At 42.0% G+C, this 10,460-nt stretch overlaps 1 protein-coding gene across 1 annotated transcript; it reads right to left on the bottom strand.

Moving 5' to 3' along the window:
* Positions 1-1,605: 1,605 nt before the first annotated feature.
* Positions 1,606-10,058, bottom strand: LOC103444445 (uncharacterized). Its single transcript, XM_008383378.4, has 9 exons — positions 9,621-10,058; positions 9,219-9,465; positions 8,978-9,127; positions 3,709-3,766; positions 3,523-3,615; positions 3,264-3,329; positions 3,037-3,128; positions 2,159-2,218; positions 1,606-2,063 (listed from the first exon to the last, which is right to left on the bottom strand). The coding sequence occupies exons 1-9, from the start codon at positions 9,833-9,835 to the stop codon at positions 1,824-1,826; spliced, it is 1,221 nt and encodes a 406-aa protein (XP_008381600.1). The 5' UTR covers positions 9,836-10,058; the 3' UTR covers positions 1,606-1,823.
* Positions 10,059-10,460: the final 402 nt, after the last annotated feature.

Raw genomic sequence — 10,460 nt, 5'->3', positions numbered from 1 at the left:
ATTTGCTATTGACATAACCAGACTGAGATCACCTCTAAATCTTAGCCTGCGCGGAGGCAACTGACCAAAAGATCTCATCCTTTCATTTTTTATCCTGATGCTAGGAATCAATTTAAATATAAAAAATATTCATGCAAAACAAGGTAAGATGAAATTGAAAGGTTGAGACCATTTGGTCAGTTGGCTCTGCAAGCTGGGATCAGTAGGTGATCCCAGCCCGACATAACCTTCAAACGCAAACGCGCATGCCAGATGGTGATGTTAAACACCATTTTCTACCGTAGTTTATGGAAGTAGATGCTAATCCACGACAAGATCCGACAAACACATCAAGTATCGAGTCGAAATCTAGGACCACGTACCCGAAAGTTAAACACAAATGCTTGAACCCTCTCGATGCCCTCAAGCGGCACTCAGACCCCCAACGAGGCCCCTCTAAGAACAAAAGTGTCGCTTTGAGTGATTAAAGACTAATTTGAAGTTACTTTTAAAATCATTGAATCCGTTTTTTGTAAAAATATTTTTAAAATCAATCCTTATTATAAATCCAAATGGATCTTGGAAAAACATTTAAATACTTCTTGCAAAAAACACATTTTTGGTGCTTCTTCCAAATATCACTTTAGGTGCTTTTGTAACGCATCAATTTGTACCGAAAACAATTTCAATAATTTTGAAAGCATTTTCAAACTGGCCCTGAAACTCTCCAAGTCTTTTAACATGTTATAAAAATCCAATTGTTAGGATTTAGACAACCCAACATAGGGCTAGGTTTGGTTCAAATTGGTTCGTTTTTTGTCAAAACCGAAATCGAACCGAAATTTCTGTTTGGTTCTTTTTTTTTTTGGTTCGATTTCAGTTTTTTTTTTCTTTTCAAAAAATGAAAAAATTTGAAAATTTTAACATCTCCAACACAATCATAACATAAACATTCTAACTAGATCAACACATTTTTATTGATGAGTATAATTAATTAAGGGGCATCACATGCTGCCTTTATCCCTACCTCAAATAAAAACTCTCTCTTTCTCTTTAAACCGAGGAACCCCAGGTATTATGCACATCCTTTATCCCTACCAAAGAATTTTAGAGCCATTCCCTAAAACCTGGAATCTTCATCTGCTGCCAGAAAATCCCAGCATCAATATCTCGAAAACCAATCCCTGTAGCCGCTTAAACATCCTCTTCTAGACCTCCTAGCCCAAAAATAACAATTTTTTTTAGCCTCTTAAACGGAAGGCTGGTCGAACAGACAATCTTTTTTTGGATATATTTATATATGATCAAGATTTTAGCCTCTGGTCGAACAGACAATCTTTATTTTGATATATTTATATATGATCAAGAATTCAAATTCTATCCTACACCTCCTAAACTTAGAACAGAAAACAAGAACCAAAAGAATTCAATTCGGTTCGGTTATTTCAGTTTCGGTTATTTTTTATTTTCGGTTTTTTGAACCCACACCCAATCACCTACCAGCAAAAACACACTACGAGTAGGGGGCCTCCGGAACCCAACGGCCCAAAGGAAAACCTGATCCACCATAAACGTTCACCATTGAACTAGGTGAAAGAACAATAAGACAATATGCAAAATAACGAGTTCCAACCCAAAAATTTTCAGTTCCTTTATATGATTTGGCATCTGTCATTCTCATTGCAAACATTTAGACACCCTTTTAGTTAATCACAGCTCATAGTAAGTGGACACGTCCTACCTTCCGGCTAAAACAACAACGAAGCATCCTACGATGAAAAATGTCTGGTGTGAAAGAACCCAATAACTGGTTGAATTGGCAAACAATTGAGAGAAGTCAAACTCTATGCTCCTTTCTTGCGGTTCTGAAGCGAAAACCCTGATTCCTTTGCATTATCTTGATTCTTTGTCTCCTCGATCATTCGAACACCGTGATCAGATCCTTCTGAGGAAGCATCACTGTGCGTGCCTCCAGTTGATCCAAGGGTGGAAGGATTGTTAACCAAGCTTTTGTAGATACTTAAGGCTTGAGATATCATGCCAGCAGGATTATTTGAAGCACTAGGAAGCAACACTGTTGTGCCCTGCAAAACCGTTCACGGAAAAAGAAGGCAGAATACTTAAGCAATCACTAGACGCAGCATATATGTTGCCCAAAGTTAGAAGGTTTGGTTTTCACCTGTTTCGCGATATTACCAAAGGCATCAACATACTGCTCAGCAATTTTCAAGGCAGCTGCCTGCAAATCAGACCTTAATATTAGTTGCTTTCCTCCACAGATACCAAGCACGCAACAGGGAGTTTCTAAAATCTATGCACCACATGATCCGTGCTTGTAAGGAAAAACTCTTGGCTCTAGAAGAGGCGATGCAGAAAGGCTTTATGAGGGATGAGCAAAAACAGTAGATCAGAGTGAACAAGGAGAAACAGCGAGCAGTTAAAGAGCCAAGAGTTTTTGCTTATAAGAATGAACAAACAAACGGGTTGACCAGAATAAAGTATTGGCAAAAAGAATGCATCATCTCCCCTAAAATTTCAATAACTAAGATAAAGAGCCCGAGTTTAGCAATATTCTTCCCAACTAATAGTAGGCCTATTTGACAAGATGCAGGAGGGAAACCATATGATGTTACATATTTTTATATGAAACATAAGCAAAATAACAGTATAATCATTGTAGGGGCTGACAAGTGTAATGTGTTGGACATGCAAAATATCTTGCTAACAGTCATGGAGGGTTAAAAGGTCTGCAAAGGTGGGAATGTGAATGTGTAATACATACGAAAGTTTGTTGTTTTGCGATTGCTGCATTAAGATGTCAAAAGTTTCTCATGAAGAAAAATGAATTTTCCAATTATACACCTTTTAACAAACATTAACACTACTTGTAGCTGAAGGTGAAGTATCCCGGCTTGAATATTCAAATGCATTGATGGTTTCATATTTTTAACAACCAAAGGAAGGCCGATGTACCCTGAATGGAATAAGAAAACAAGTGCCAACCAACTGCATGCCACGTTCAAAACAAGCACAATGAAGGGAATTGAAGAACCTCACCTCTGCACCCCCACTTTCCTTGAGAGTCTTTGACACAAGGGAAATTCCTCGAGATGTTGCATTCGCTTTAGCAAGAATGGATTGCGCTTCTCCTGTAAAATGAGAATGGGGAATTCAGTGGAAGAATGTTTGTGCCAAATCTATGCGACTAAAGGACCATGAACATCAAATTAGTCCACAATATTGTATACCACTGGGACTAAACTATTTCAGAGAACAGTATCTACCTTCTGCTGCTAAAATTATAGCACTCTTCTTTCCATCTGCAATATTTATGTTGGCCTGCCTTTCTCCTGTGAAAGATTAGAAAACATTAGTCTCTGCCAGCGCATATTTCTACTTTATATAGTGACTGAAAATACTTCAGGTAAAGGAAATCCAGAAATTAAAAAAGAATGCCATCATCTGTTTGCAACCATTGCGCTTAACTATAGCATTTCACTTACATGTATAATTGAAATATCAAATAGACATGGAGTTCCTTACCCTCAGACTCAAGAATTTGAGCTCTCTTTTTGCGTTCGGCTTCTGCTTGCATCTCCATAGATTCCCTCACCGCACGAGGAGGAGTTATGTCCTCTAACCAAGTATGAACAGTCAAGCATTTAGAAAGATCTTGGAAGAAGTTAACAAAGAGTATCAGAAGAAAAACTTGTAAAAGGGATCTCTTACTTATTTCATAGCGGAGGCACTCCAACCCCCATGCGGATGCAGCCTTGTTGAGAACTGTCTGCAAAATGATGCCACTCATATTATTTCTTAACCTAAAATGTTAGCTCACATAGAAAATAAGGTTTCATAAAGCTGCTGAAACAATATTTAAAAAGACACGTGTTAAGGCATGCCACCCATTGACATTTTCTTGTTACCAGAAAATTATCACAGAAATATCATAAAAATTAGTGAAGCATCAACACGTACACAAAATGGGTGTAGCGGAGATGAGGATGCTTCGTTGGATGTGTGGGCACACGAGAAAGGATAAGATTAGGAATGAGGATATCCGGGGTAAAGTAGGAGTAGCCGAAATTGAAGGAAAGATGAGAGAAAATCGGTTACGGTGGTTTGGACATGTGCAAAGAAGGCCTACTGACGCTCCGATTAGAAGATGCGACTATGGGACAGAGGTTCAGGGCCGAAGGGGCAGAGGAAGACCTAGGAAAACTTTGGAAGAGACCCTAAGAAAAGACTTAGAGTACTTGGATCTAACGGAGGACATGACACAGGACAGAACACAATGGCGTTCTAAGATTCATATAGCCGATCCCACTCAGTGACTTGGATTTTCCAAGTCTCCAACCAAGAAGTTTTCCTCACTCGGGAAATTAAGGGAACACTACCTCAACCTATATGCTCCACTCACAAAGCTTCAACATACAAGCTTCAACAAAAGAAAATTCAAAGAACTTAGCGAAGAAGGCTTTGGTGTATTTAACACAATACGTTGAAATGAAGGAAAGCTTATTTATTGATATCCCCGATAAGTTACAAATATGTACATATACTTGAGTCAAAATAAACAAACAAAAGGGAGCCTTCACAAAGGTTGCTTAGGAGAAGTCTCAGCAGTCGGTAGAGCCCCAGAAAGAGAAGGCACCGGAGGAGGATCATTCGAAGCCTCAGTACTGGACAAAACCCTAGAAGGAGGAGGCATCAGAGGTTGATCATTTGGAGCTTCATTACGCGGTACAGCCCCAGAAGACGAAGGCAATAAATGCCTTTGGAACAAACCCACAAATCTCTGATGATCAAGTAAAACCTAACCATCAGATTCCTTCATCTGGTCAAGCTTCCTCTTCATGTTTGTAGCATAGTCATGTGCGAGCCGGTGCAACTGTTTATTCTCATGCTTGAGCCCTCTAATCTCCTGTTTGAGACTCATCACTTCAGCCGCCAATGATTCAACTTGGCGGGTTCGAGCAAATAGGCGTTGGGCCATATTAGACACAGAACCTGCACACTGAACACTGAGAGCCAGAGAATCCTTAACAGCCAACTCATCAGACCGTTTGGAAAGTAGTCTGTTATCTTTGGGAGTGAGAAGGTTCCTGGCCACTACCGCAGCGGTCATATCATTCTTCATCACGGAATCCCCAACGGTAAGAGGACCAGTAGGGGAGACGAAGGATGGGCGCCATATGTTGTCTGGAGAAGGCGGGGCTGCCTCTTCAACAAGGTTCAAGTCAAAACGACGGTCGGAGGGGCCAGACATTTTCAAAGGTGTTGAAGAGAGAAGAGGTCGGACAAATCAAGATCTTAGAAGTGCAAGAATGGAGCTTCTACTGGTGGATATTCAAGTGTGCTTTGGAACTTAATGTCAGCCCCTATAAAAATCTGCACTCGACGAAGCTTCAGAAATCGAAGAGGCGCCTGCTCAGAAATCGAAGAGGCGTTTGCTTTCTCAAAAGCTGGGCTGCTCAGAGACCACGAGGGTCGATCTCAGAAATCGAAGAGGCGTTTGCTTTCTCAAAAGCTGGGCTGCTCAAAGACCACGAAGGCCGATCTCAGAAATCGAAGAGGCTTGCTTTCTCAAAAGCTGGGATGCTCAGAGACCACGAGGGCCGATCTCAGAAATCGAAGAGGCACCTACTTTTCCAGCCTTGTCAGCACCTGTCACACGCACACTCAGCTTTGCGGAAATTATGGGCATTCTGTCGAAGATTTCTGACGAAGTAGAAAGCACATGAATCGTACTGTTTAATCACCCACTTCCCACACGCAACAGTAGCTCATGGGTACCACAGATAACTTTGCCAAAGTTCTCTGACAAAGTTGAGACACGTGAAGCTTGCAGCTCCCACTACATCGCTCTGACCAAGAAGGGTAAAAGAATTGCAAAGAAACAATACTAACAAAGTTTAAACACATAAATTTTGAAGGTCTAGCTACCATATTATTACCCACAAGGGTAAAGGAACAGTACCACTGCTGGATAATTGGAAAGTCCCGGTGTGTCAACCTCTGTGCTTCGTGGCAAGGTAGACTAGCAAACATGCCCAACCTGTACTCACATTCGAGAAAACACTCCCAACAAGATTGCTTGCTCCAAAATCGAAGAGGCACCGCCCTCCGAATCTCGAGAGCCAGACTCCCAACATGATTACTTTCTCAAAAATCGAAGAGAGGGTAAAGGAACAGTACCACTGCTGGATAATTGGAAAGTCCCTGTGTGTCAACCTTTGTGCTTCGTGGCAAGGTAGACTAGCAAACATGCCCAACCTTTACTCACATTCGAGAAAACACTCCCAACAAGATTGCTTGCTCCAAAATCGAAGAGGCACCGCCCTCCGAATCTCGAGAGCCAGACTCCCAACATGATTACTTTCTCAAAAATCGAAGAGAGGGTAAAGGAACAGTACCACTGCTGGATAATTGGAAAGTCCCTGTGTGTCAACCTCTGTGCTTCGTGGCAAGGTAGACTAGCAAACACGTCCAACCTTTACTCACATTCGAGAAAACACTTCCAACAAGATTGCTTGCTCCAAAATCGAAGAGGCACCGCCCTCCGAATCTCGAGAGCCAGACTCCCAACATGATTACTTTCTCAAAAATCGAAGAGACACCGCTCTCCGAATCTCGAGATCCAGACCCCCAGCAGGATTGCTTTCTCAAAAATCGAAGAGGCATCGTTCTCCGAATCTCGAGAGCCAGATCCCCGACAGGATTGCTTGTTCGAAAATCGAAGAGGCACCACTTTCCCAATTTCAAGAGCTGGATCTCCTTGGATAAAGCTTGTCTGTAATCTTCACACGCAACATCAGCTTTCCAGATACCACAGACCACTTTTTCAAAGTGCTCTGACAGAGTTAAAACATGTGAAGCTGGCAGCTCCCACTACCGTGCTATAACCAAGCAGGGTAAAGGAATAGCATTATTACTTGATGTTAGGGAGACTCTTATATATGTCGACCTCCATCCCTAACGGACAGGCAGACCTGCAAAAATGCTCAACCCTTTCTCTTATCTGAGAGGGCACTCCCAACGAAGCCTTTCGAAATATTCAGCTTTCTTTCCCCCGATAATACCTCTGTAAACAAGCTATATTAGAGCAAGAATATTTCATATCATCAGGGTTAAAAGCAAGAGTATCCCATATCATGCTTTTTCCCTGTCTTTTCCTTTGGCCTTGTTCTTACCTGTAAGACAAGGAGAAAGAGAGCAATCAGTCAGCACTTGGAATCAAGCTTCCAGCCAGGAACTGACTGCCTGGAACCCCTTACCTGATTACTTACCTGGCATTGCTCTCGAGTACTCATCTTCAACATCTTATGCTTCCAGGGAAGATACCGCATCTGCCTGAGGAACAAATAGGGCAAGTGAGAAGGATACAAGGAAGCATGTGGAGACAAGCGTAACAGTACACGTGCCGATACATCCACTACTCTGTCAAAAGCAAAAGTATCCCATATCAGCAGGGTCGAACGTACTCTAGATTTGATGGACTTGTTTTGACCCTCAAATTCTTCAGTCGGCCTTATACTCTGGAGGAAACCATAAAACCCTCCAGCCCAGTTCAAGAATAAGCCTGTGGAAAGTTACTTCTTCAAAAGCAAAAGTATCCCATATCATCTCTCCTCACTTTTCTTCTCTTTATCCTTCATGCTGCCTGCAAGATAGGGAGAATGTGAACAATCAGCCGGAGCTCTGATTGCTTACCTTGTCTGTCACCTCTTTCAGCAGATCCCCTAGCTCGGCGACTTGGGGGACTCCTACTACATGGTTTGTATCGCGCTTGACCAAGCATGAAACTACAAGTAAGCTTCAAGTGAAATTGATACATTACCTTGTGCATCTCCACCAGTTACAGATACCACCCCTGGATGGAGGAAGAGTACTTCCAGAGAAGATGCCACATCTACCTATGAGACAGATAAGGCAAGTCAAGACGATACCACACTCCGGTACTTAGAAGTTTCGTGGCTACGAGATCATTCTCCCACAATATTTCCTAATGTCATTTGTACTAAATCATTCACTTGTACTCACTAAAGGAGAGCTTGAACCTATGTACTTGTGTAAACCCTTCACAATTAATGAGAACTCCTCTATTCCGTGGACGTAGCCAATCTGGGTGAACCACGTACATCTTGTGTTTGCTTTTGTGTAAACCCTTCACAATTAATGAGAACTCCTCTATTCCGTGGACGTAGCCAATCTGGGTGAACCACGTACATCTTGTGTTTGCTTTCCTATCTCTATCCATTTATATACTTATCCACACTAATGACCGGAGCAATCTAGCGAAGATCACAAAAAGTGACCGTTTTCGCTACCTAGGATCTATCTTGCAAGAGAACGGAGAATTAGATGGAGATCTCAAACATAGAATACAAGCTGGATGGATGAAGTGTAAGAGTGCATCCGGCGTGTTGTGTGACCGTCGTAGGCCACTGAAGCTCAAGGGAAAATTTTATAGGACGGCAATAAGGCCAGCGATGTTGTATGGCACAGAATGTTGGGCAGTGAAGCATTAACGTACACAAAATTGGTGTAGCGGAGATGAGGATGCTTCGTGGGATGTATGGGCACACGAGAAATGATAAGATTGGGAATGAGGTTATCCGAGGTAAAGTAGGAGTAGCCAAAATTGAAGGAAATATGAGAGAAAATCGGTTCCGGTGGTTTGGACATGTGCAAAGAAGGCCTACTGACGCTCCGGTTCGAAAATGTGACTACGGGACAGAGGTTCAGGGCCGAAGGGGTAGAGGAAGACCTAGGAAAACTTTGGAAGAGACCCTAAGAAAAGACTTGAGTACTTGGATCTAACGGAGGACATGACACAAAACCGAGCGCAATGGCGTTCTAGGATTCATATAGCCGACCCCACTTAGTGGGAAAAGGCTTTGTTGTTGTTGTTGTTGTTGTTAAACAAGAAGAATGATTCATTTCCAGAGTATTAATCTTTACAGTTATTAGAAGCAAAAAAAGGAGATAAACATACCACTATCTCATCATTGAGGGATTCCCTTTCCTCAAATGTCTTGTCAAGGGTGATTTTCCCGATAGCAATACGCATGGTAGTCTGTGCAAGCTGAATAGCTGCATTAATAGGATCGTCAACTCCATAGGAGGCCAACATAGGATCCACAATCTGCACCGGCACAAGAAATAATCGAAAAGAAGCTCTCAGGAACCCAGTAAACAAACATACACACAAACCCAATTCGAGAATGTGATATTACCCTAACGTAAAGCACACCATCAATCATAAGGGCGACATTGTCTTTGGTAATGGCAGACTGGTCAGGAACATTGATGACCTCTTCTTTCAGTGAATGCACATAAGCGATTCTATCCACAAAAGGAATTAAGAAATGGATTCCAGAAGGCAGAGTCTTGACATACTTTCCGAACCGCTCAATCACAAAGGCCTTCTTCTCAGGCACAATCCGAACGCCCCAATTCTTGGGAGGCGTAATCCCATAGTTTCTACACATACAGCCCGAAATAACTCACTCAGACGCACAAACTCCTCGAACCCATGATTTCAAAAACCACAAAAACGCAAATCCCAAATCAAATCTGCAAGTCATTTCGGATTACCAATAACCCACCAACCCAATACACACAGGAGAGCAAATTACCTGAGATCGCGGCTGCTCCGGTAGTTCCGAATGGCGAGCAGATTGTGCGACGGTGCGAAGGGAAACGGCGACGGAGAGGGGGAGAGAAGTGGGTTCGACTGTTTGAGGATTAATGACGAACAGGAGGTGAGCGCTCTGACGCCGGCAGATTGGGAAGCGTGGAGGTGCCTCAGAGCTCGCAGCGAGCTGAGGGAATTGAGCTTGAACATACTCATCTTCTTGGCTCTTGGGCGGATTTCTGTGGCGGAAGTAAGAATTTCAATGGAGGGCTTTACAGAGGCGAAGACAAAGACGAAGACGAAGGCGAAGGGTTTTATAAAGCCCTTGTCTTGTTGGAGGATCAAATCTAACTACTCTTTCCCATCTTTCTTATTTTCTTGCTCTCCAAGAACAATTCCGCTATTTTCATCTCTTTTTATTTTGTTTACTTTTCGTTTTGACATGTAAATGTAATTAATTGCGGTATTTACCTGAAAATTTGCTTCGCCAACAGTATTAGTATTACTATTAACAACACGATTAATCCTAATCTAATGTTTTGTCCAAGAGAAATGTAACGTACTCTCAAAGTGGTACTTTCTATATAATTTTTATCACATCATGTTTTTGGTAGAGTATTTTATTGATACAGAAGTGATGTTAAACTGTGATGTGATAAAGAATTTATAAAAAGTCTCAAAAGAAGAGAGTGTCACTAGTACTTCTACTTGTTTAATCATCATTATTAGGCTGGTTTTGTTGGACGGGTCTTCCACACGAAGCTCTCAATCAACGCTTGTAGCAAAGCTTAAATCGTGTAAGAGCGTTGATTGAGAGCTTCTTAAGGACTAAGCTTTGTTA

Source organism: Malus domestica, chromosome 01 (genome assembly GCF_042453785.1).
Source record: "Malus domestica chromosome 01, GDT2T_hap1".
Taxonomy (NCBI): domain Eukaryota; kingdom Viridiplantae; phylum Streptophyta; class Magnoliopsida; order Rosales; family Rosaceae; genus Malus; species Malus domestica.
The sequence above is the reverse complement of the archived record's forward strand: the minus strand, read 5'-3'. Positions and strand labels throughout refer to the sequence as shown.

Bases quoted from the DNA above. Each gene is read 5' to 3' on its own strand.
- LOC103444445 (XM_008383378.4), bottom strand. From the start codon at position 9,835: ATGAGTATGTTCAAGCTCAATTCCCTCAGCTCGCTGCGAGCTCTGAGG. The intron at 9,466-9,620 runs GTAATTTGCTCT...CTGTATGTGTAG, and splicing joins CGGAGCAGCCGCGATCTCAG to AAACTATGGGATTACGCCTC. The intron at 9,128-9,218 runs GTAATATCACAT...GTGCCGGTGCAG, and splicing joins ATGGTGTGCTTTACGTTAGG to ATTGTGGATCCTATGTTGGC.